Below are 27,512 nucleotides of genomic sequence, written 5' to 3' on the forward strand. Positions count from 1 at the left end.
AACATCCTCGAACATCCTGGAAAATTCTAGGACATTCCAGACCCTTCTATAAAATTCTGTAACATTCTACAACATTTTCGAACGTTCTGGAACTTTATAGAAGATTCTGGCCTGTCTCAGCCACTTCAGCACTCGTTTACCTGCTGCTTCACAGACTTCCCATAAAATGTCCTCTTTTGAGACTCATATACTCGAAACAAACTTTTGAAGTTCCAAACCGAAACCTTATTCACGGATGTGGGATAGAGTGCTACCATATCATACCATGAAACTGCAGGGGAGAGTTGCGATATCATAGCGGCAAGCACAGATAAACCACGCTTTCATTTATTATTTATATTATTTACTAGTTGAAGTACCAAGCGTTTCCCAGGCTAAACAAATAATAATATAAAGAACATCACTACCGAGATTCAAGTCCGTATGACATACACTTGAAAAATGGACAATTTTGATTTTAAAGTCCCATTGATTACACAATCTAGGTGCACATCAGCAAAACCGGGACTCCAATCACCAGCTTCATTTTGTGGGATGGCAGGTAAACCCTGGACAAGACGTGACGGACTATAGCGTTTTTCAAATTCAAGGTGACACCATCTATTAACGAAGTTCTAAGCTAAACTGTAATTAGAGCCTTTAGTTCGCTAGCAGCGCGAACTTCACTAAGTGGATGGGTTTTGCTAAGGAGGATAGGAAGTTGCCAGACCTTACTATATGACCGTGTGGTGGACACAGAGATATGACACAAACTCACGGTTTGTGTGTCTATGACCTACCGCCAATGATTTTCAATTATAAAACTGAATTTACCCCTTTTTCACTCCCTTACGGATGGAATCTCATAATTAAATGCATCTAGTCTATGTCACTTTCCGGCCCATATACTATCTATGTGGGAAAAAAACTTCTGCTTGTGGTGTCCACGCACGCTATAGGGCCTAAGTGAAATATTTTGCATTTTAAGTACAGATAGAGATAAATTATTTTCATTTTCGATCAAACTATCCACATAATTAGGAATGATAGTTATAAACTCAATTGCAAAAAATTAATAACTATTTTTCCACACGAAGAAAAAAGTTGTAGATTATTTAAATTAAAAAAAACAACATATATGGCAGCTTCAATTGTCAGCGGTTGCGAAAACTGACGAGTAGACAAACACAAGCAGCAGCGTTACGAGAATTTCGTAGCATCACTGTTGCGTCATTTCTACCTCTTTCTCCTTTACCGTCTCCACTTCCGACAGCTACAACTAGCATACAGCAAGCAACGCTACGTGCATATCCCTCTCCTCCATCCATGCCGTCTTCCTGCTCACCTGCTCTACCGGTTCCCCCACCTCGTACCTAACTATTCCCCTTTATGCGATCGGGATTTTCGTAACGTTTGTAAAGTAAAGAGGTTTGGCTTCAAAAATCACGTCGATCCGTTGCCGCTTTTCTGCGTGGAAGAAGGACAAACAGTCAAGCACACTTTCGCATTTATGTCATTGCGTAGAGACCTGCAAAATTCGCGGTTTCGATGGCCTTCAGGATGGACTGCACATACCCCTGTACACTCGGGCAAATAACGCAAGTTCATTGGCTGCCGACTTGTGAGTCGTCTCAGCTGGTTTGTCTGTGATTCGATCCTTCTTTGGTTGAGGGTTCATAACTGGTTGAGATTCGTCCAGATGAACAGTAAAACAATAGCAAAATTATCTACGAGGTATACGTCTTTGAATTCTAGCCTATCACCGAATGAATCCGCGAATTTTGCAGGTCTCTAGTCATTGGTAGGGATGGATATGCACGGTGTTTTGCCCCAACCTTGATCGGCCGGTGGGCGTCCGGCCTCTTGTAGCGCAGCCACAGCAGGCCGCACACTGAGAGGGTTGTGAAGAGCGCCTCCACGAAGCTCAGGTAGTTTATGAGCACGTACACGTCCTCAATGCTGAGCAGCGCGAGGGTGATGAGGCACTGGAACCACATCGAGCCTGTTACTGACACCTCAGCCTGAGACTTTGGATGTGCAACACCTCTTCCCTCGGTACGCGTCATTTTGTGGGAGTAACGGAACTACGGTGCTGCCATCTGTGGCGGATGGCTCGAACCAAAGTTCACACAACCACAGGAATAACTGGTTAGCAAATTTTAACAAGATGGTCAGTATTTTAATAAAATTCCTTGTTGAGAATCCGGGGTTTAGTATTTTTTCAAGTCTTTTTTTTTGCTTTTTTTTTGGAGCCGTTTGATTACAGAGTCAAAATTTTTGGTCTGCAAATCGAATGATTCATTGCCGACGTAACTGCTCGGGCAGCGAATTCTAGCGGCGGGTGCAGTAACTACGTGTGATTCGCGTCCAGAAATTTAGTTGAAAAAACATCTCTGGCGAGCACTGAAAGACTCGCGCACATATTTTTTTTTTTCCTGCAAGTTCGCCGAGTGTACTTATGCTTTGGTTTCAAAAATCTTTTTATTTTCAGATACAAACAGCCATTTACATTCAGTAAAAAAACAATACTTACACTACACTACACTACAAAGTTTCAGGCATTTTTTTTTGCAGATTCTAATGTTTTGGATGTTTTGTCAGTGTCCTTTTCTGATCCAATCACCTTATATTTATTGCAAGAAATTGGGTTTTGAGGGTAATTTAGTTACAAAAAAAAACTATTGGTGAAAATATTGACCGCTTATATGAGAAGATTTATGTTAAAATTACATTTGAAAATTATTTTAAAAAAATTTCACAAACTGGTTGCTATTGAACTGTGTTCTGTTATGACAGTTGCTATGCAGAATATTGGCGAATTGAAACTGGGTTCAGAAACAATTAGTAAAAAAAAAAATTGTAAACTTAGAAGGAAAAATGAAGATAATGGGAGGTATTTTTGGCATTCCCAAAAATGTTTAGTAACACTTAAATTAATAAAAAAGTTATTGAATTAACATTTGAAATGAGATATTTTACGTATTATCGAGGACAAATAACACAAATAAAAAGAAAGGTATTCAAAATAGCTCTGCTAGTTATGTGTTTTTGGCATGCGAATAAGCAACACACATGCTCCGTAGATAAAATTGCACTTGATTCTAAAACTTAAGTGTTGAACGCAAGAAGAAAATTTTAAAATTTATGAATCTTAAAGCTACATTTTGGCGGACCACTAACATTTCATAAGTAACTATTTGGACGGGAAAATTTTTATTTAGAAATTTGTCTTTTCTCTCTCTCTCTCTGCCGCTTTACCCCTTCACGATGTACATACGAGTCGAGGTTTGAATTGCCAAATAAGTTTCACTTCTCTCACGTGCACCGAGCTACAGGCTCTCAATTAATAATTTTTTTTATTAATATTAAATTTATTATCAATTAAATGTTTTTCTCACTAAGGGAGGATCCGGAATGAGGGTAAGGGGAGGGGCAAAATTAAATTTTCTAGTACGATTTTGGTACATTTAGAATTTAAACATTTAGTACATTACATTTGTGGTCCAAAAACGTCCTATTATCCATAGCACTGCAGTAAAATAAATTTTTGGTAAGTTTAGTAAATTATAATAAGGAATTAGGAAAAAACTGAAAATTTTTCAAGGTATGGTGGGGAGAGGATGGAGGGGGACGGAGGGGGATTGCATGCCGTCATGTCCGCACCCCACCAACTTCTGGATCCGCCACTGTTAAAATATTTTATTACGGATGTGAGAGACCAGACCGCGATGCCAGGTTCGGAGCTGGCTGGCAGCCCTGCACGGCCACTGGCGTCACGCGCCGTGTCACGCACTGTCCACTGACGTAAGACATGCCACGCGTACCTGTCCGGATTACAAGGGTCGTCGCTACCCCCCTACTCCTCCGCTCCCCACGCAACTTATTGCCTCGGCCGCCGCGCGGAGTGGCTAGAAAAAAAAAATACAGCATTTCTCGAGGTTTCGGGCGTCGGGTCGGCCCGGGACGACGCGACTCGTCACAGCCGCTCTCGTCGGTTCGAGAAGGGCGCCCCAGGTACTTAAGCAGCGACGCCGGCCTCCGCAGGGGTCCCCTCGACGAGTTCCGCGAGCGAAGGGAAGTGCGACATGGGCGAAGAGGGTGCGAGACCCCCTCTGAGAGTGGCGTGACGTGGAGCGACGGGACCGAGAGAGTGCGACTGAGTGGCGCGAGACTGTGTGTGTGTGCGGACAGGCGCGAGGTAATGGGTGAACCACTGTCGAGCCCAGCTCCAGCGAGGAGCGCGGAACTGTGGAACATTGACAGACGTTGAGTGACTTGCGAGTAAACATTTTTAAGTGTCAGTGATTGGTTTTCAGACTTTTTGACGTCACAACGTCTAATAAATCGATGAACGCCGGCTGCACGCACGAAAAAGGATGACTCATTGTCTCGTTACACACATTGTCCCGTTACGCTTTATCCCGTTACGCTTTGTCCCGTTACGCTCATTGTACGCTTGCGCCGCATCTATCTCTCTTCTACTCGATTGGAACAACCATCCATTTGACTTTTTCGAGGCACATCAAACTTGAAACACTCCCATTCGTTTCCTACTTTTCCTATCATCGTCCTATCCTTAACAGAATAACACACGATTGTAAGAAAGTTAAATAGCAAACACGTACAAAAGTTATAGTTAAAATAATCTGTTCGTTTAAATTAATAAACATATTTGAAATAATGAGTGCAAATAAAAGTAAATTTATCAATAATTAAATTGTATATTTTATTTCACTCCTCCTTTGTATCCATACAAAATAGTGATGATTCAATAAAAATGATTCAATTTTATTTTTAAAAGTATGGAATCATTTCATCAATGTTTTGTTATGACGTTGTCACATGGGCGTCGCAAGGATATAGTTTTTTTTGGGAGGGGGGGGGGGGACTGCAATTGATTTAGTTGTTGAGGAATATCCATCCCCTGGAGAAAAAAAAAAGCGAGGGGCCTGGGGGTCCTCCCCCGGGAAAATTTGGGTTTTGAAGGTGCAAAAAGGTGGTTTTTAGGCATTTTTCTTTCCTAGATATTCTAATTATAGTTGGTTGCAATATATAATTTATTTTTTATAAAAAAATATTTTCAGAGAACAAATTTGTAAGAAAAACAGTGCTCACATTACCACGATTGGACTAAATGCACCATGCGCAACATGGTACGGGTTATATCACAGAAATCATATTTTTAATATAACTACGAAACTAAATATATTATTGGAGGGGACGAAATTGAAGACCTATTATTGGGGGGGGGGGGGGGAAGTGTCCCCCCCGTCATCCCCTCCCCCCCGGTTGCGACGCCAATGCGTTGTCAAGTTAATTTATCGTCCGTAAAAGGACTTTACAGACAACAACGGGACTGACCGGCGACTCACCAGGAAGACGAGCGACGGCACGGGAGTGCAGCGGTCGACGCTGATGAGCGCGATGGCGGCCGGCAGGTGGCCCTGGCGCGCGCCCACGAAGAACAGCCGCGACGAGGCGAAGATGGCGCCGTTGAGCGCGCCGAACGTCGAGCACGCCACGAAGAACGGCATGACCCACGACATGCCGCCCAGCAGCTTGTCGCCGAACGTCTGGAGCATTCCGTCATCCGAACTGACGGGGCGCCCGTGTTTCCCAGGCGCGGGAACAATGCGGAAGACCTTTCACGTGATCACTAGAGACCCGGAAAATTCGCGGGTTCATTTCGTGTTGAGCTAAAAACCAAATAATCATACCTTAGTGCTGCTTCTGTCATTGGTTCACTGTTAATCCGGAGGACTGAGGGCCAATTAGAGACCCTCACTCATTGAAGTGTCGAATCGCAGGCCACCCAGTCGAGACGACCCACAATTCAACAGCCAATGAACAGTTGGCATTTGCCCGAGTGTGTAGAAGATATTAGAGTCTATCCTGGAGGTCATTGTAACCTCGAATTTTCCGGGTCTCTAGTGATCACATTCCCCTCCCTGCCCCCTCTCACCACTAGGGACTAGGAATCTACGAAGTGTTCTGGGCGGAGGAGAAGGGCTTCCTAGGCGCAGAGGCGAGAAGAAGACAGCGCAAGTGATAACATTCCCCTCCCTACCCCCTCTCACCCTTAGGGACTAGGACTCTACGAAGTGTTCTGGGCGGAGGAGAAGGGCTTCCTAGGCGCAGAGGCGAGAAGAAGACAGCGCAAGTGATCACATTCCCCTCCCTGCCCCCTCTCACCCTTTGGGGCTAGGACTCTACGAAGTGTTCTGGGCGGAGGAGAAGGGCTTCCTAGGCGCAGAGGCGAGAAGAAGACAGCGCAAGTGATAACATTCCCCTCCCTACCCCCTCTCACCCTTAGGGACTAGGACTCTACGAAGTGTTCTGGGCGGAGAAGGGCTTCCTAGGCGCAGAGGCGAGAAGAAGAAAGCGCAAGTGATCACATTCCCCTCCCTGCCCCCTCTCACCACTAGGGACTAGGACTCTACGAAGTGTTCTGGGCGGAGGAGAAGGGCTTCCTAGGCGCAGAGGCGAGAAGAAGACAGCGCAAGTGATCACATTCCCCTCCCTGCCCCCTCTCACCCTTTGGGGCTAGGACTCTACGAAGTGTTCTGGGCGGAGGAGAAGGGCTTCCTAGGCGCAAAGGCGAGAAGAAGACAGCGCAAGTGATCACATTCCCCTCCCTACCCCACTCACCCTTAGGGACTAGGACTCTACGAAGTGTTCTGGGCGGAGGAGAAGGGCTTCCTAGGCGCAGAGGCGAGAAGAAGACAGCGCAAGTGATCACATTCCCCTCCCTACCCCCTCTCACCGCTAGGGACTAGGAATCTACGAAGTGTTCTGGGCGGAGGAGAAGGGCTTCCTAGGCGCAGAGGCGAGAAGAAGACAGCGCAAGTGATCACATTCCCCTCCCTACCCCCTCTCACCCTTAGGGACTAGGACTCTACGAAGTGTTCTGGGCGGAGGAGAAGGGCTTCCTAGGCGCAGAGGCGAGAAGAAGACAGCGCAAGTGATCACATTCCCCTCCCTACCCCCTCTCACCCTTAGGGACTAGGACTCTACGAAGTGTTCTGGGCGGAGGAGAAGGGCTTCCTAGGCGCAGAGGCGAGAAGAAGACAGCGCAAGTGATCACATTCCCCTCCCTACCCCCTCTCACCCTTAGGGACTAGGACTCTACGAAGTGTTCTGGGCGGAGGAGAAGGGCTTCCTAGGCGCAGAGGCGAGAAGAAGACAGCGCAAGTGATCACATTCCCCTCCCTACCCCCTCTCACCCTTAGGGACTAGGACTCTACGAAGTGTTCTGGGCGGAGGAGAAGGGCTTCCTAGGCGCAGAGGCGAGAAGAAGACAGCGCAAGTGATCACATTCCCCTCCCTACCCACCCCCCAACCCTTAGGGACTAGGACTCTACGAAGTGTTCTGGGCGGAGGAGAAGGGCTTCCTAGGCGCAGAGGCTAGAAGAAGACAGCGCAAGTGATCACATTCCCCTCCCTACCCCCTCTCACCCTTAGGGACTAGGACTCTACGAAGTGTTCTGGGTGGAGTAGAAGGGCTTCCTAGGCGCAGAGGCGAGAAGAAGACAGCGCAAGTGATCACATTCCCCTCCCTACCCACCCCCCAACCCTTAGGGACTAGGACTCTACGAAGTGTTCTGGGCGGAGGAGAAGGGCTTCCTAGGCGCAGAGGCGAGAAGAAGGCAGCGCACGTGATCACATTCCCCTCCCTACCCCCTCTCACCGCTAGGGACTAGGAATCTACGAAGTGTTCTGGGCGGAGGAGAAGGGCTTCCTAGGCGCAGAGGCGAGAAGAAGACAGCGCAAGTGATCACATTCCCCTCCCTACCCACCCCCCAACCCTTAGGGACTAGGACTCTACGAAGTGTTCTGGGCGGAGGAGAAGGGCTTCCTAGGCGCAGAGGCGAGAAGAAGACAGCGCAAGTGATCACATTCCCCTCCCTACCCACCCCCCAACCCTTAGGGACTAGGACTCTACGAAGTGTTCTGGGCGGAGGAGAAGGGCTTCCTAGGCGCAGAGGCTAGAAGAAGACAGCGCAAGTGATCACATTCCCCTCCCTACCCCCTCTCACCCTTAGGGACTAGGACTCTACGAAGTGTTCTGGGCGGAGGAGAAGGGCTTCCTAGGCGCAGAGGCGAGAAGAAGACAGCGCAAGTGATCACATTCCCCTCCCTACCCCCTCTCACCCTTAGGGACTAGGACTCTACGAAGTGTTCTGGGCGGAGGAGAAGGGCTTCCTAGGCGCAGAGGCGAGAAGAAGACAGCGCAAGTGATCACATTCCCCTCCCTACCGCCTCTCACCCTTAGGGACTAGGACTCTACGAAGTGTTCTGGGCGGAGGAGAAGGGCTTCCTAGGCGCAGAGGCGAGAAGAAGACAGCGCAAGTGATCACATTCCCCTCCCTACCCACCCCCCAACCCTTAGGGACTAGGACTCTACGAAGTGTTCTGGGCGGAGGAGAAGGGCTTCCTAGGCGCAGAGGCGAGAAGAAGACAGCGCAAGTGATCACATTCCCCTCCCTACCCACCCCCCAACCCTTAGGGACTAGGACTCTACGAAGTGTTCTGGGCGGAGGAGAAGGGCTTCCTAGGCGCAGAGGCGAGAAGAAGACAGCGCAAGTGATCACATTCCCCTCCCTACCCACCCCCCAACCCTTAGGGACTAGGACTCTACGAAGTGTTCTGGGCGGAGGAGAAGGGCTTCCTAGGCGCAGAGGCTAGAAGAAGACAGCGCAAGTGATCACATTCCCCTCCCTACCCCCTCTCACCCTTAGGGACTAGGACTCTACGAAGTGTTCTGGGCGGAGGAGAAGGGCTTCCTAGGCGCAGAGGCGAGAAGAAGACAGCGCAAGTGATCACATTCCCCTCCCTACCCCCTCTCACCCTTAGGGACTAGGACTCTACGAAGTGTTCTGGGCGGAGGAGAAGGGCTTCCTAGGCGCAGAGGCGAGAAGAAGACAGCGCAAGTGATCACATTCCCCTCCCTACCGCCTCTCACCCTTAGGGACTAGGACTCTACGAAGTGTTCTGGGCGGAGGAGAAGGGCTTCCTAGGCGCAGAGGCGAGAAGAAGACAGCGCAAGTGATCACATTCCCCTCCCTACCCACCCCCCAACCCTTAGGGACTAGGACTCTACGAAGTGTTCTGGGCGGAGGAGAAGGGCTTCCTAGGCGCAGAGGCGAGAAGAAGACAGCGCAAGTGATCACATTCCCCTCCCTACCCCCTCTCACCCTTAGGGACTAGGACTCTACGAAGTGTTCTGGGCGGAGGAGAAGGGCTTCCTAGGCGCAGAGGCGAGAAGAAGACAGCGCAAGTGATCACATTCCCCTCCCTACCCACCCCCCAACCCTTAGGGACTAGGACTCTACGAAGTGTTCTGGGCGGAGGAGAAGGGCTTCCTAGGCGCAGAGGCGAGAAGAAGACAGCGCAAGTGATCACATTCCCCTCCCTACCCACCCCCCAACCCTTAGGGACTAGGACTCTACGAAGTGTTCTGGGCGGAGGAGAAGGGCTTCCTAGGCGCAGAGGCGAGAAGAAGACAGCGCAAGTGATCACATTCCCCTCCCTACCCACCCCCCAACCCTTAGGGACTAGGACTCTACGAAGTGTTCTGGGCGGAGGAGAAGGGCTTCCTAGGCGCAGAGGCGAAAAGAAGACCGCGCACGTGATCACATTCCCCTCCCTGCCCCCTCTCACCACTAGGGACTAGGACTCTACGAAGTGTTCTGGGCGGAGGAGGGCGCCCCAGGTACTTAAACAGTGCCATGTTTCTCCACCCCGTGGAGGCTGGCGTCGCTGAAACGACACTTCGGATAACCGAGCATTTTTGGAAAAAATAACTAGTGATTATACTATAAATTGACTTGTAACTTTGTTCTGGAGATGCCACTTTTATAATCTTCTAACTTCCTTAAATCTTCAACATACTTTAAGCTATTTCCCTTGTCGATACCTGGAGAGATTGTAACATAATCACTTATAAGACTAGGAAGATAAAATTCATTTGTAAGGCATACTGTCCCTGAGCATAGTGTCTCCAATGTGTGCTTTATCTCCTGCGCGAGCTTAGCTTTAATGAACACATATAAACAGTGATAATAAACACAAATATGCATACTACAATGCTCACACAAGAACTAATAAGTAAACCAATTGCTGTACACAAAGGAACACACAAACACAGAAACAACGAAACAAAGAATAATTTTGCCTTCTGGAACGCGTTCGGTTAACCGGTCGTTCGGTGGACCGAGGTCCAAATAATCGATGTTCCACTTTATTTCCAGTATAACCATTACATAATATCTTATGAGAAAGGTTTCTTTACAATGTAACAATATTAAAACCTTAGGAAACAGTAAACGTTTAGAACGGCGAAGTTTACACATATACATTTCAGTTAATGATTTTGCTTGAGAATGGTTAACTTAAACATTTTATACATGGATTTTTATTGAATGAATTTTTAATAATTTTTTGTTTGAATAATTTGTTAACACAATTCCTACGTACATATTTAATAATTATATTAAAAATATAAAATACACATGTCAAGTTTGAATGAGATACATGCTTACAGTGTAATACGTATACAAACCGACATTAAATAGAGACTTCTTGGAAACACAATTCCAGCTGCTGCTATGTATGAGGTATGTCGGTCTTTTAGGGGGAGGAAATACATTTTTGTAGCCCACTAAAGATTACAATAATTCCTCTGTAAACTATACAATCTAAGTTGAGAATACACGAATTCGCTCGTTACCAAGGTTAGATGTTAGTAGTATATAATAGTTGGTCTGGTGGCAGGAGTAGGATTGTAGAGAATGGCGCCGGTTCTCCATCTTGGATTCTGATGTCACAGTGGCCATCTTGGATGACCTTGACTGTTGACTTGACAGTTTACCTTGATATTGATCCCAGTGGTCATCTTGGAAATGCTATCTTGGATCCAAACATTTTGAATACTACAACATTTCGCCATTTTGTTTTCAGCCATTTTGTTTGCTACAAATTTCCACCATTTTGATTAATGACACCACAATTGCTTTTTTCGTTGTAATTATTATTCAATTTTAATGGAACAATTATAAAATTTATAAAAATGATATAATCAGATTTTAATATTAATTTAAAAATGTACTTACCTCATTTAGCTTGGAGTCCTCAGTTCAAAACCTGCGAGGGAAAAAATTGTGACGGATACTTCCTCCATGGAAGCCACTGACAGAGTGACCTACCACCACTAATGCCAAGGTGTATGTGTGTTTATATATATATATATATATATATATCGCCTGCTAGTATGATGTCATGTCCGCCATCTTATTTTCATATGCTGAAAACAATATGTCGGATCCAATATGGCGGCCTCCAGCAGACGAAAACAAGATGGCGGATGTGACATCATACTAGCTGGCGATATATGTATATATACACCTTGGCATTAGTGGTGGGAGGTCAGGCTGCCAGTGGCTTACGTGGAGGAAGGATCCATCGCCACTTTTTTGCCTTCACCAGGTTCGAATCAAGGACTACAAGCTCCATGATATAAGTAAATTTAAAATTAAAATATTATTACAATTTATAATATAATTTTTATAAATTTTACATTTTTTTTTTCATATCAATTTGATACTAATTACAGATTTTCAAGATGGCGGCCGTAACGAAATTCGCAATGGTGACATAATAAAAAATGGCCGAAAGTGTAGAAAACAAAATGGCGAAAAAAAGGCGGAAAACAAAATGGTGTAATATTATAGAATTAAAAATGGCGGAATCCAAGTTGGCCACCGGGATCAAGGTCAAAGTCAAGGTCAATGATCAAGGTAAAGGTGATTCAAGATGGCTGCCGTGACATCACAATCCAAGAGGGTGGACTGGCGTCACGCTTCACACTGCTACTCCTGCCGCCGGACCGACTACTGTATACTACTGATGTTTACACATCACTGGCGAGTACTGAAGGACTCACTCATTTTTTTTTGTCATCCCATGCTGCCAACTATATGTATTATGCTCCGCTATTAGTGAACAGCCTTCTCTCCAAACAATACCTTATAAAATTGTAAGTGGTCCCCAAAATGTATCTTAATATTCATTAATTTTAAAGTTCTCTTCATGCGTTCAACACTTAAGTTGTAGAATCAAGCGCAAGTTTATCTACGGAGCAGCTTTATATGTGTTTTTGTTCGTATGCTGGGTTTTGTCTTTCTGTTTGATTGTTATATATTTTAATTTAACAGTTTCTGTAGAATAAAAAGAATTAAATTTCCAATAAGTTTTCTGCTGTAAGTGACTGAAAGGCCTTGGCGTAAATGATCTAAATGGAATGATCGTGCCTAGAGAAACACGTACCACAGCGACAGCATTCGACGACAGCAGTTCCTCCTTGGTCAACACGGCAAAGTATGCCACGTTAGTCAACACGTACACCACCGTCACCATCGGCATTGATATGGATATGGCCCTGGGAAGGTTTCTGAAACACACATTAAATAATTACAAAGTTACTAGTTTATGTGTTTACCTACTTCAATAGAAATTATCGTGACCAAAACCGCGTGAAAAAAAAAAATAGGCTACACGTAAGAGAGCCTTTCAGTACTCGTCAGAGATGTTTAACATCTAACCTCGGTTAGCGAGCAAATTCGCATGTTCTCATACGCAAATTGTGTTTTCAACCACATTTCTGGACGCGAATCACACATAGTTCCCACATCCGCCGCTTGACTTCGCTGCCAGATCAGCTACGTCGACTGTTTAATAATTCGATGAACAGACCTAATTTTTAAATTTACAACGAAACGGCTCCGATAAAAGTAAAAAAAAAAAAATAATTGAAACAATACCTAACCCTGGCTTGGGCCAGATTCTTAACAAGGAATTTCATTAAAATATTGCCCATCTTGTTAAAATTCACTTAACAGATAATACTATAATTTTCCCCCTTGTATTTGTGAACTTTGGTTCACGCCATCTGCGACAGATTGTGGCACCGTGGTTGTTACACATTTCCGTTACTTGACTTCCGTCGTATTCACGAAATTGCTCCCACAAAATGTCGCATGTCGCATACCAAAAGCTAAGATGTTACACATCCAAAATAATTCATATATATTTATATATTCTTTTTTAAGTTTTGTAAACAAAATATGCTTTTTGGAAATTATATGAATTTTTAATTACGTAATATGTTTATGACATTAATGCAGTCGTTTTGGATTGTGAAACTTCTTTACAGAGGTAGTGTTGAAAAAAATAACGAATATTATCGTAACGAATAAATGGGTAATGTTCAGATCGTTACGGAAAGTGTAACGATCAGGAAGAGAGTAATGTAACTGCATTGCTATTTGTTCCATGTTGGTTACCACTTGCACTTCTATGACGTCACCAATCATTCGGGCGTTCCTGAAGCATTGTGTTTGCGAATAAGTCAATTTCTCACTACAAACATTATTATGAAGCCTTTAATTACTAGAAACTAAATTTTTTCTATCATATAATCTAAAAAAAACATATCTTACCCATAACCTGTAATTGTACTATAATACCATTATCACTTAATTGTTACACTAAAATATACTTTTAGAAATCCAACGTTCATACATAGTATGTTAAGAAATGATTCTGCTTTAGAAAATAAAAATAAACTTTTCATACTACGCGTTTTTATTTAATTGTTTTTAATACTTTGTTCTTAAGGGCGATTTGGCCCTGACATCTTGGAATTTTCCCTATATTTGCTACAATTCTAGTTTTTGAACTATTTATACAAATTTATGGTATGTCAAGGTATAAATCACATCTCCCAGATCCTAATAAATCTTGTTGCAACAAAATATTTACTGACAGTCTCTAGTCTGTATGGGGCGCGAGGAAATAACTTATTATTTTTCGTGGGTAACTACAACTGCCATGATAATCACACTAGTTCACAAGTGTTGACTTCAACAAGTAGCCACAGCTAAGTCCTATGACACGTGGACCCAAAAAATTAAACACTAAAACTTTATTGTTAGCGGTAAAAATGAAGTTTTTGACATATAGTCTGAAAACTACACGTTCTAAGCACTCATAGGCACCGGTGGCGTCTGTACTCCGGTTGTCTCACTAAATAAATATTGAATTTTTTATTAAAAACATGTAGAAGTTCCATATGTCTCAGATTTACCGGTACAGTTTCATGTTCTGTCGTCCTAATAAAATAAATATTTTGCCAGATAGCCTGGAAACTAAACATTCGAGGATCTCAGGTGCACTGGAGCACTCTGTACGGAGTTTGTATTGCTAAATAAATATTTTATATTTATAGTAACACATAAAGGAAGGTACGATACTTAAGTTCAAAATTTTTGGCCCAAAGCTGTTTGACCAAATTACTCATACACACACTCACACTTCTGTATGCGAAATTCCACTGCTAATGCGCGCGGTGAACATGGACACATATTAAGTTTTCTTAATTTTATTGCAATTTAAAAAAAAAAACTTTATCATGCAGTATTATTAGACGAATTTAGACAGTTTCTTTTTTTCTTACTTGTATGGGTCCTGCAGCTCTTCTGTAACGTAATTCAGGTAGTTCCTGAAAAAAAAAAACATTTCAAATAAATCTCACCTAAAGCTATAAAAACTGCACTCAAAAGAGTTATTGTGAACGTAAAATATTAGAAATGGAATGTAAGCTACAAAAATGCTATGCTATAGAGAAATGACTTATAGGTCATGCTTCAAAGTCTGTATGGGATGTTTTTTCTTGTAGTATTTTTACACACGTGGCCAATTTGAGTGAAAAATAACAGAACATAAATATGGTGTCTATATAACTTAAATTAAAAATTAGAACTCTTGATGTTTGCCACCCGTACGCAAGCTTGTCAAAGAATCAAGAGGCTACGGACTGCTTCGTTATTGCGGAAGTGCTACCTCTTTTAAGGCCCCGTAAATCTGTCAAATATTTGTCTACGACTATATTTGACTACAGAGTTGGAGGGGTACTATTGGACGGACAATGACTTCAAATATTATCCATCAAATAAAATTGGACAGATGACCTCAAATATCTTTAAATCATGACACAAAATAAAAATTCATTTTTAGTTTGAGCTATCTCAAACATTCCATTTTAAAGTCATTTTGAAATTAAATAACGCATCAAAGTTCTCGATGGAATTTTTGAACATTTTATTGTATCTGTGAATTAATACATTTTTTAAACATCGATAAAATTAACTCACGATAAAATTCGTAACTTAATAAAAATAAATGTCCAGTGATTTTCAAAGTTACAGAAACGTAATTTCCTTTTTACAAATAAAATTATTCGCATACGACATTAATTTTGTCAATGTTTTAAGTTGTTTCACTTTTATAACCTCTTTAATAGCTCGCGTGTTTTTTGCCACTTTATAGGCACAATTTTGTTTGGCTAATTGCGTCCAACACCCAACATGCTTCATATCCCGTCCTATATGAAAAATATCTGATGGCAGCTCAAGTCAGCCAACTTGTCAAACAAACATGGCTGCGCTAGATACATTTTAGGTGACGTCACCACCCTCAAACTTTATTTGACACAACGTATTGGAAGGTGTTGGAAGTGAAAGTTAGACAGCATGACACGGCCTTCATACCCACTCCCTAAAAATGACTTGTGTGTAGTGCCTACCTTGTGAAAAAAAATACTAAATCCCGGCTTTGGACTTGATTTTAGAATAGGAATTTTTTTTTAAATGATGCCCACCTCGTTAAAAATTTATCAAGCAGATAAAAAAATTTAAAGTTTCCCTTTGGATTTGTGAACTTTGGTTAGCGCCATCCGCCACAGATGGCAGCACCGTGGTTACACACTTCCGTTCCATGCGACTTCCGTTGCATTCACGAAATTACTCCTACCAAATGCCGTATGCCGAGAGCTAAGTTGTTACACGTAAAATATGTTTGAGATGAAGGGTGATTTTGAGCTCGGGGAAACATGGCACGAGAAAACTGGGTGGAAATTATTTTCTGAAGTCGCATCATGGTAACGACTGCTAAATTATTAAAACGCAAAAAAGGAGGGCGAGTAGTAAGAAGAGTTATTAGTAGGTCGTCTACTTGGAAGTGTGGACACAAGGGCGAGTCAAGTATTTCCGTGAGGAAGACAGCCGCTCGACTCCCCTCCCCCCCTTCCTTCCCTCAAGAGGTTTTTGAAGACTTTCCCCTCTTCACTCCCCAGTGTGGACAATTTGACTGGTCCGACGAGTTAGCACTGCCAGACAAGCTCCTCAGTTGACTGTAGATCAGTCTCGTGAACTATTGGATTAGTGGTTTTCCTTGACTCTGTGTCATCAGGCTCTTGTACTCCCCGAGATCTCACTCACGCAATATTTATTTTCTCATTATTTATATTATTAAGGGGCTATTTATAAAACCCCAACCCGATACCTCCCTTTGCAATTGTTATTCTGTAACAAATATTTTAAACAGGTGTTTGCTTGGTGTAATATGATGGGGGATAAAAGTCACGCAATCGCCTGTAACATTTTGCCCTTTAGTGATTATCAGTTGAAAATATTTGCGAGAGAACAACTACTGCAAGGCCGGGCTGGTTCGCCAAACAGCGCACACAGCTCCAGGTGTTACGAATCGTACAAGATTGGCCCATAATTTTACATTTTAATCGTCTTTTCATTCTATAATATAAATATTTTTTAAAAACATGGAATAAGATAATCGAATGTTCTACAGCTGGACTTCTATTTCGCTTTATCATGCTTAATAATGTGCGCAGTTGGTACCGGAAAAGATACCCAGGAAACTGTTAAACGAACAAATTTAACCACCGGAGGTACCGGGACAGCAGAAAAGGGTTAATGCCCGTGTGGGAACGGGAGCACTATTTTGTAGCGACACAGCTGTTTTCACGTGAACGTGCAAATCGACAAGAACATGTGTGTTCCAGTCTCGGGGGAGTGGGGGGAAGTTACAAGCATTGGAGGGAGAGAGAGGGAGAGAGAGGGAGAGAGGGAGAGAGAGGGAGAGAGGGAGAGAGAGGGAGAGAGGGAGAGAGAGAGAGACAGAGAGAGCCAGAGAGAGCCAGAGAGAGCCAGAGAGACATAGAAAGAGACAGAGAGAGACAGAGAGAGACAGAGAGACAGAGAGACAGAGAGACACAGAGACAGAGAGAGACATAGAGAGAGACAGAGAGACAGAGAGACACTGAGAGACAGATAGTGCCAGAGATAGAGCCAGAGAGAGACAGAGAGATAGACCGAGAGAGTAAGAGAGAGAGACAGAGAGAGCCGGAGATAGAGAGAGCCAGAGGGAGACAAGAGAAGACAAGAGAGAGATAGAAAGAGACACAGAGAGACCGAGAGACACAGAGAGACACAGAGAGACAGAGAGAGCCAGATAGAGCCAGAGAGATAGAGAGAGATAGAGAAAGAATGAGAGATAGAGAGAGATAGAGAAAGAATGAGAGATAGAGAGAGACAGAGATAGACAGAGAGAGTAAGATAGAGAGGAAGAGAGACATAGAGAGAGACACAGAGAGAGACAGAGATAGAGACAGAGAGATAGACAGAGAGAGTAAGAGAGAGAGAGTGAGAGACAGAGAGATACAGAGAGGCAGAGAGAGAGACAGAGACAGAGAGAGAGAGGGAGGCACGCACGCACCAGCCCGAGTAGGAGAAGAGCCCCGAGTAGAAGGCCAGCGCGACGAAGCCCGGCTCGGAGGTGGTGCCCTCCATGGGGGCCCGCAGGTTGCCGGCGCGCCCCGACAGCAGCGCCCAGGCGCCGGCCAGGATGATGACCAGCAGCGCCAGCAGCTTGGTGCCCACGAACACGTCCTGCACCCTCGTCGCCCACTTCACGTTGTGGCAGTTGATGAGCGTCAGCAGGCCTGCCGCACCCGCCCGAACCCATGTCAACTCTCCTCCTCCTGTCTCCAGTCACAGCCGGCTCTTGCCCGGGCTGAGGCTGACATGCCGTACTTTAATACATTCTATAGGCTTACTTTAAACTTTTACACATAAATAATGTACAGAATACACTATTTTTTGGCTTAAATCGATCCATCCAAATAAACTCTACACACAACCACACGAATCACCGTGCTTTCACGTCTGAGTCGTGAGCTGCGCTGAGTATAAATGAGCGAGGGCGCCGGTTTTGACCAATCAGCGCGGTTCCCCTTCCCCGCCAACCCGCCCGCTCGCGACGCAAACTCAATGCCACATCAGAGACTATATACGTTAAATATTGACCCGCACTTACGTCTATAAGACTAATAGTAAGGGAATGATTAAAGTAAGGTAGTATAGACCTTTTCATCACAGTGCAGATTTCTGTTCTGGTACCCGTAGGTTTTAGTGATTTTCAAAACTTTTCAAAAAAAAAGTCAGCAAGATGTTTAAAATATAACCTTGGTAACGAAAAAATTCGTGTGTTCTCATTTTATGAAACACAACTAAATTTCTGGACGCAAATCACAGGTAGTTTTCCGTGTCCGCTGCTAGAACTCTCTGCCTGAGCAACTACTTCAACCATCAAGTCATTCTATTTGCAGAAAGAAATTTTAAACTTTATAATGAAATGGCTCCGATAAAAGCGAAAAACACTGCCCATCTTGTTAAAAAAAAAAAATTAAACATTAAACAAGCTGTAAAGTTTCTCTTTGTCTTTGTGAACTCCGGTTCGCGCTACACGCCGCAGATGGCAGCACCGTGGCTACACTCCCGCCAAATGCCGGCACCGGGCGCGCGGCGGCACCGCAGCCATCGCTCAGCGCTGGCACCCGCCTGGGAGTCGCGAGGAAGTGGAGGGGGTCATTATCCTGTCAGCCGCAATCACGTGGATTCCCGTCGCTCGGCGGTCTGGTTGGGTGGCTTCTCCCGTCCATATCGCCACAGTTGGAGCATCTCTCCCGCCTTTCTTTTTAGTGCCACAAAACTTCCCGACACAACTCTGCTGGACCGAAAAAAAACCTCCCTCTTCTTCCGTAGGTAGCCTGCATAATTGGGGGGAAAAAAAAAGTCTCTGCAGACAAAATTCGGCTGCATAATCATCGACTTGATGTAAGCTTTTGGACATACGCCATTGCTATGCATATGTATGTCTGTAGAAGAAAACTACAAAAAACACAAATGACAAAAACACAAATTAAGCAATAAATTGCTGTTGTCAGGATATAAACACCACACATTACTCCACAACAGGAATATGGTCATTTCTTAGTTTTTCTTTATTTGTTGACCATATTCCTGTTGTGGAGTATTGTGTGGTGTTTATATCCTGACAACAGCAATTTTTTTCTTCTTAAGTTGTGTTTTTGTCGTTTGTGTTTTTTGTAGTTTTCTTCTACAGATATACATGTGCATAGCAATGGCGTATGCCCAAAAACTTACATCAGGTCATGCACTCCCATTGCACAAATATTTCAAAGATAATGCATAATCATCATTACAAAAAAAAATAATTGGAAACCTCTATACGAAGTATGATCTTAAGTTTTTGGAGTTGAAGCTGAATAACTTATTTTTATTTGCCAAAATAGAGAAAAGTATTTGAGATATAACTCTGGGCACATTGATAAAATTTAAATTAATGCAGTAGGCCTCCTACTACAACCGCCGAAAATTTTGGTCGTTGTGGCAAAATTATTCCAAGATAACACAGTGAGATATTGTCCCAGGATTACCAGACGGTTCAACCACACGAAAAGTTAATTATTTAAACCATAGGCTGTGAATTGACGAAAAGGTGAAATGCAACTTCAAGGTTCTGTGCGCTGGGACTGTAAAATCACCAAACCATAAAGATTGTTGGCTAAATGACATTGGAGAATCAGATCACATAACACCTCACAAGGACATTTCACAACTTGAGCAGGGATGTGCTACGTAATTTTGAAATTGCAAATGGACAAATTGAAAAAATTTAAGTAGTTGGGCCTGTATCAAAGAAGCTAAGGAATAAATATGGGAACTGAACAATCAAGCTAAGTGATGTGTTTTATGTTCCGAATTTATGAATTAACTTAATATCTCCTAAAAATTTGGATTCAAAGGGAATGGAAATAAGATTCATGCACATGTACATGACAGTGATGGACGGCAATGAAGAAATTTTCAAAGCAATAAGTAGTAACAAACAATATGTGTATATTGTTGAGCGTAAAGAATATATAATGCATCACTAAGTACAACAGTTACACCTAACATGTGGCACAAAATTTCGAACATGTACCAGAACAGCCATGATTTAGTTGTCTTTAAGGAGTGTCTTCAGACAAGTGTGATGTGTGTGTGTAAGGAAAAATAATTAAAATAATTTCCAAGTAATAGCAATAGGGCATCATTTACCATTAATAAATAATACGTAATATTATGGAACTCATGAAATCGACAGAAAGATTCCCCTGTGAAATCATTAGGGTTTCAAAGATGGAGTCATTTCTAAAAATTATTAAAAAAGAAAAATATATATCAATAGTCCTACTATTACAGTATCAGAAAATCGGGCATAGTGTATCACTGTATTAAATAAAGCAAAATTTAAAAAAAAGTTAGTGTTCACAATGTACATTAGAAGTAAAACACAGATATAGGGATAGATTAATTGTAGGGTACAAACTTTTGGAACTTACATACAAGTGTGAAAATCACAAGCGGGCAGGGAAGTGTACAGTTAAGCGAGTGTAAAAGAATGTGTACAAGTATCAAAGTGTGGAAGTATTCGAGGGTGCTAAAATACAGCATATAATAAAAAAGTCCCAATTATAAATTTTAATAGTATCAACTGTAACCGTTGTACTGTTGTTATGGTAGGAAATACCTACCTAACGAGAATTCCCTAAAAGGCAGGACAACAGCAATACACGGGAGTCTAAGAGGTTGCATAACTCCTAGGCCCCAGGAAACCCGGGATTCACAGGCAGAGGCGACCCGAGGCTCACAGGCGACCGAGCTCTTAGCAACAACGCAGTGAGCGCCGATTGGCCCTAGATGATGTCACTTCGGGTCTGTGCTGATTGGCTCTTGATGATGTCACTTCGGGGTTGCGCTGATTGGCTCTTGATGATGTCACTCGGGGCTCGCCGGGTATAAATACGGGTTTGTTAGCAAGCAGCAAGCAGAAGGTGCCTGGCTATTAGCCAGAGGCTTCGGCTTACACCACCGCTCCGAAGAAGACTACTAATCTTCACGCTGCCGCCATCGCCCACGACGTCCGCAACTTCACTGCACCACGACGCTGCTGACTGAGAAAAATCCGCACCCGGGGCAGAAGGGATCGCTGCTCCGCCACGAGAGACAGTCACTCTGCATCCAGAGGTCCCAACCGGACTCTGCCTGCGGCGGCCGCGCCGTCACCTCCGGAGTCTATCACCTCCGTCCGAAGCCGAGGTGGGATTTAGCCGAATTCCAACAAGGCCGTAAGTGGAACTTTAACTTTTTCACTCTGGATCGGGACTTAGCCGCAGACGACATACCACGAAGAAACGGACTTAACCTCAGACGCAACGACCAAAAAAAAAAAAAAAACCGCCACCAATACTCGCCAGGAGCGAGTAGGAACTCGCTCGGCGAGTAATTTTGAAGAAAGCTGCTAATCGAATTTGACGTCCTCAGGGGTGGGCGAATACCCCCTGAAGGTAAATAGTGAGGGGAGCAGACTTTTGATTAGGGACACTCGCTCAGCGAGTGGCGAAGGAGCGAGTCGGCGCAACGAGAGTTTAGGTCGACATATACGTCGTCCGCATACGGCGACGAGGGTTTATAGGCAGCGTTGGCGTACTTACCCGGAATTGACTTTGTACATAGAGTAGCTAACTAATAGAGACCGGACTGAGACGCCGGAAAGCCGGAACTAGGAATAAAGACTACTAGTTGGCCGCACCTCAATAGAGTGTAGGCGAAAACGCCACTAGGGGTCTGATTTAAATGTTTGTTATATAAATAGAGGGCGGACCCAAACTCGCGGCGTAGGTTAATAGTGTAAGTCTAAGTCAAGTATATATTCTGAATTGTGTGTAAGATAAAGTTCTTGTAATTTTGCGTAAAGTTATAAGTCTTATATTGCAACATAGTTTTTGGAAGTATCAGTAAAATAATTCAAAGAATATTTTAATAAAAAAGTTACATTGTTTGTTCCCATTGCTATCATAATCTCTAAACGTATCTGTCAGGGTTATTATTCGTTCTGTGTTGGTACTCGTTGCATGGAATTAAAAGTGTGTAATTTGTGTTCACAGACACCGTCAGCCATTTGCTGTTAACCGACTTAAGCTATTGAAGCAAATGGCGACGTATAAATATCAAGTTTGCATGTTTCTCGTGTGTTATGTTATAACCAATAAAAGCATCTTGTACACAAAACTGTTTAGGTTTTTTCGCAAGATAAAAACCCACCCTATCTCCCTTGGTAACTCTGTTCGAGTCGCTGCAGGAGATAACACTGTGTTGATTCAAGAACACAATTAAAAAGAAACTCAAACAGTTTCAGATAATGGCATGCGAAAGTACTGATATGTTTTCTCGCTTGTAGCATCATCTATATTGTAAGAACGGCTCTTTCACCATTTAGAACAGGGTGAAATCGTAAACTCTATTTGACAACATGATAGAGTTCTTCCCCTTTGGAATCTATTTGTGCGAGTGTGGTTGGAAGTCTAAGTCCCTGACCGTTTTCTCTTTTTCGCTGCCCTCCAAGTTCACCTGATATAACACCATGTGATTTTTTTCCCTTTTGGACTTAATAAAATTTCGTGTCTACGTTCTTCCGCTACCTAATGATTTACCAGAATTGAGACACAGAACTGAAGAGGTTATTGCTTCCATTACTCTGGACCTGTTAACCAAAGTGTGGGAAGAATTTTACTTAAGATTGGATGTGTGCTGTACAACTAAAGGTGCACACATTGAACATTTGTAAGAAAAAATAGGTTAGTTTACCTTCAATTTGATGTATGATTTGTTGTAAATAGTCTAAATTAACTGCTATAATATACATTTGAAGCTGGGACATTCATTTATGCACATCCTGTATAAAAAAAAAACATGTCATCGGGCACAGAATCTACCATCTATGTTTGTGACAAGTGTATTAATTAAATTTGCCTTCAAGAAAGTATCCAATGGATGTTCACACTAGAGGTTAACAATTGTAACAAACTTGGAGACGAAATACCTGCAAAAAGCCTTACATTTGTCTGACTTTAAATTTTATTCGTTAATCCCACTCTCGGTGTCTTATCCAAATTGGTGTGCCCACTTCTGATGAGTCATCGCCTCGACTTACTCTAAAACCAGACCGCAAAGAGGTTTCACTTTAAAAACTAACAACAAACGGTTGACCTGAAAATACTTGAATCCAAGATGGCGTACACTGTGTTCTATCCCTCCCTCTCATGGCTGCATGCTCCCCCCGGTGAAAATGCTTGAATCCAAGATGGCGTCCATCATGTTCTATCACTCCCTCTCATGGCTCCACACTCCCCCCGGTGGCCACTCACATGTGATGAGTGCCGCGATGAGGCGCACGGCGGCGTGCGGCGGCTGGCAGGTGGGCCAGCCCGGCTGCAGGATGTACTGCGCGAACGTGATGGCGGTGATGGCGTTGCCCGTCGGCACGATCACGAACAGCGCCACCCACAGGTAGAGGAAGGCGGGCAGCGAGCCGAACGCCTCGTGGATGTAGGCGTAGTCGCCGCCCGACCTGGGGATCATCGTGCCTGTGCGGACACGCGTGAAGAACAGCATTTCCTTGGTGCACAGGATTGAATCATCGTAAGTTCGGGCAATATCTCGCCAGTCATGTTGGGTCTTTTCATATAAAGCCATGGATAAGAAAACATATCATCTTACACAAGTGAGTCACATCATATATTGGGTGTTTAAGGTTGAATCATTCCAAGTTAGAACATGGTCTCAACTGTTATTTGGGTATTTTTATTTAAAGCCACGATTAAGAGACAACCTTACCTGACACAGGTGAGTCACAGCATCTATTGGGTGCACAGTGTTGAATAATCCCAAGCTAGAACATGGTATCATCGTTTAAGTTGTGTCTTTTTGTATTTAGTCAAGATGTAGAGATTATCTTAACCTAAGACACATTAGCCATAGTATCTCCTTGGAGCACAGAGTCGAAAAATCCTTAGTTAGAACATGTTAACTCCTGTTAAGTTGGGTGTTTTAATATTTAGCCACGACTATGGGACCATCTTACCTGACATAGGTGAATCACAGCATCTTATAAGTGCACAGGGTTGAATCATCATGTGTTAGAGCCTGGTCTCACCTGTCCAGTTGGGTCCTTTAATATAGAGCCACGAATAAGGAACCACCTTACCTGACACAGATGAGTTACGGCATCTCCTGGGTTCACAGGGTTGAATCATCCCAAGTTAGATCAAGGTTTCACCTGCCAAGTTGGGTTTTTAATATTTAGCAAAGACTAAGGAACAATTAAACCTGACACATTTGAAACATAGAATTTTCTTGATGCACAGGGCCGAAAGTTTCCAAGTTAGAGCACGGTCTCATACATCCAGTTGGGTCTTTTAATATTCAGCCACGATTAATGGCCAGTTGAACTATTCTGAGCTTCGATCCGCGATCCAAAGATCTGAGCCCATGAATGATTAAGAGTTCAACAACTCTCAATGTATTAATAGCTTCGTTTCAATTATTTTATTTGTTACTAAAAATGTAGTTAGGATATGATTAAATTAATAAATAATGTTTTAATTAAATGATTCATGTAAAATATTCCGTATTAAAACTCTGCACTATAGCTGGGTCAAACGGCACACTTGTAAAGAGAGAGAAGCAGGATAATTATCCAATATCAAGGAACATCCTGTTTGACTGTACTTGATGACTGTAGCAGCCAGCCACGATGGTACTAACCCTCCCAGCCGGCATGACTGACATTTCTCTTTCTTTCCTTCTGACTAATAGGGAATCTGATTTCAAGGATAGTCGAATATCAAATTTAAAACTGTTTTCCAAACTACTATAAAAAATTAATTCTGCTCTAAGAATTTTGTACATCAGTGTACTAATGTAACAGATATAACAATTCAAAGAGATGACAAGAAAACTCTGCTCATAAATATTAAATTTGGACGTGGGAACGAAGAGAATTTACGACGAGTGCTGTTAGGTGAACCGGGAGAGCTCCAAGTCACAGAACAGGCCTATTCGAAGGACGATGTGCGAAGAGAAAACGGGAGTCGCAATCCTGCCACGAAGGTGTACTAACACCTCCGACCAACAAAGGGTTGGCACTGTTTTTTATTTGATTCAATTATGGTGCCATAAGCGTTAACTTCAATTACAGTCTTGGCCTTCGGAGGACACAAAAAAAAGTTTAAATTACTGAATCCTAAGCCTATAAATTATTTTTGTCTGAATCCTATTAGTAATTGAAGATTTGTTGTTTCTCATTATTAGTGGCGATGTATTTTTTTGTGGCATGTGGTCTGGGTTCGACTCTGGTCAATGGACTACATAATTTTTTGGGGCGCAAATGTTACATTTGTAGGATAGTTTTCTACTCTCGTTCCAGTTTTTTTTTGTACTTTGAAGCCACTCCACTTTACATGTACCGGGTTACGATTTGAACCATGCTTTTTTACGTATTCCCGTGATGGTTGGTGCGTCGCATGTTTCGAGTGAGCGGCCAGGTGGATGGTCACCCGACACTTCTGCTGGTTTGCGAATCTCTCCCAGCGGCACGCAGCTACTGACGGGCCTTGTCTGGACAGCCACTGTCTCCAGCCCAGAGACTTTTAGAAAAAAAACACTTTGTTTGCTTGAATTTAAGGCACTTTGACTGGTCTACATGAATACTTTTAATACTTTTAACTTCACACGTGTTTTATACACGAGGCAAGAATACGCAATACAAAGATGGTGGATGGGTATCGATCACATGGTCCTTACCTTATGAGTGACTGTCGCTTGGTGTGTGCCAACTCTTCTGTTTTGCAGTTTAATGTGATATGGTTTTTTGGCGTGACAACGTCTAATAAATCGATGAACGCCGGCTGCACGCACGAAAAAGTGTCCCGTTACGCACATTGTTCCGTTACGCTGTGTCCCGTTACGCTCAATTTTCCGTTACGCTGTGTCCCGTTAGGATCATTGTTCCGTTACGCTGTGTTCCGTTACGCTGTCGGCGAGTGCAGTAATAATAGGTTATGTTACAATTGACTAAAAAATTATGGTGATTCATATAATTGATGATATATATTTGATTACAGTTTATTTATATGAAAACTTGTTCATAATTATATTTAAACTTTATAGCTAAACGCCAGTTTTTAAAATTAATTACAAGTCATCTACACGTGAACTGTTTCGTCGACTGTTTATAAAGTGAAGTGAAAAGTTAATGTGGTTTTCATTGCTTATTACAACAACAATTTCGGCAACAAAGTTTAATTATTATTGCATTTTAAAAATCTGATTACTAGTATAATTTCAAGTATTCATTCTTTTATTATTAAAATAAAAATGATTCAATTTTATTCATAAAAGTATGCAATCATTTCATCAATGTTTTTTTTTGACGTTGTCACGTTAAACTATAGTCCGTAAACCGACTTTAAAGACAAACAATTTTTTTTTAGTTATTGTAACCCGGAACTCAGACTGTTTAATATATAATTAATAAATTTAATTAACCCAAGTACTGCTAGGTATCAAATCGCGGGCAGGGTCGATCGAATCAATTTGAGGCTGGTAGATGAGGAATTTATGTCTCCTTAAGGATTGTTTCACCATATTTCATTTAATAAGTATTTTTTTGCCTAAAATAAACTCTTTTGCATCGAGCAAGTATTGAACCAAGGACGGAAATAAATTTAATCAATCAGTAAATTAAAAAATATATATTTTTTATCAATTTAGGATTTTTTCCCGAATTTCTAGCTTAATAATTAAGGATTTTAAAAATAGCGGAATTTAATATGGCGGACGTGGAATCATCTTAAATGGAGAACGACCGCCTGATCGTTGGCATCGAGTGGCGGACATGCCCGAACATGGCCGATTCCTTGCGATTGGCAAGCCAAAAAACCATCAAGCATCAAGCCGTAGTCCCATTAGAAATACATTCCACCCGAATGAACTATTATATACTACTCAATAGGTCAAAAAATTATTCCTGCCCAGAAACGTATGCTTTGTGTTGTCCCAGTACATCCAAATTATACCTCAAATTATTTAATGATCTATTATCTCTTTCAAGGTTTTAAAAAAATTGCTTGAATGGAACATCTATCAACATATAAAATTATCTGCCAATTTTCGTAAGAAATACTCCTCATCAACTCGAAAAACGTATTTCATATATGCAAAAAATCGCCATAGCCATGCGTTGAACATAGTTACAATTTATTTATTTTTGTTGTTGTATTGGGGACTATTTCTTGGCAACTGGTTTCCAAAGGAATCTTTTGTAAAAGTACAGGAAATTTGTATCTGTGTACTGAGATCCGGTTGAAGTCCATCGCGTATCGCCAACCTTTCACAATATCGTATTACGTTGTGTAAGAACGCGAGGAAAAAAAA

General features: G+C 42.7%; 1 protein-coding gene across 2 annotated transcripts in view; it reads right to left on the reverse strand.

Moving 5' to 3' along the window:
• Positions 1 to 27,512, reverse strand: part of LOC134538696 (large neutral amino acids transporter small subunit 2) — a 912,958-nt gene that overhangs the window by 2,661 nt on the left and 882,785 nt on the right. The window contains exons 4-9 of one of the 2 annotated variants that reach the window (XM_063380130.1): positions 23,444 to 23,646; positions 17,608 to 17,833; positions 14,492 to 14,536; positions 12,304 to 12,427; positions 5,352 to 5,552; positions 1,815 to 1,964 (exon numbers count right to left, since the gene is read on the reverse strand). In XM_063380130.1, coding sequence (XP_063236200.1) covers positions 1,815 to 1,964; positions 5,352 to 5,552; positions 12,304 to 12,427; positions 14,492 to 14,536; positions 17,608 to 17,833; positions 23,444 to 23,646 — 949 coding nt within the window. Of the gene's footprint in view, positions 1 to 1,814; positions 1,965 to 5,351; positions 5,553 to 12,303; positions 12,428 to 14,491; positions 14,537 to 17,607; positions 17,834 to 23,443; positions 23,663 to 27,512 lie in introns of both variants that reach the window. The other variant, XM_063380129.1, reaches the window with a different exon arrangement.

The sequence above is a fragment of the Bacillus rossius genome, chromosome 14, assembly GCF_032445375.1.
Source record: "Bacillus rossius redtenbacheri isolate Brsri chromosome 14, Brsri_v3, whole genome shotgun sequence".
Classification (NCBI taxonomy): Eukaryota; Metazoa; Arthropoda; class Insecta; order Phasmatodea; family Bacillidae; genus Bacillus; species Bacillus rossius.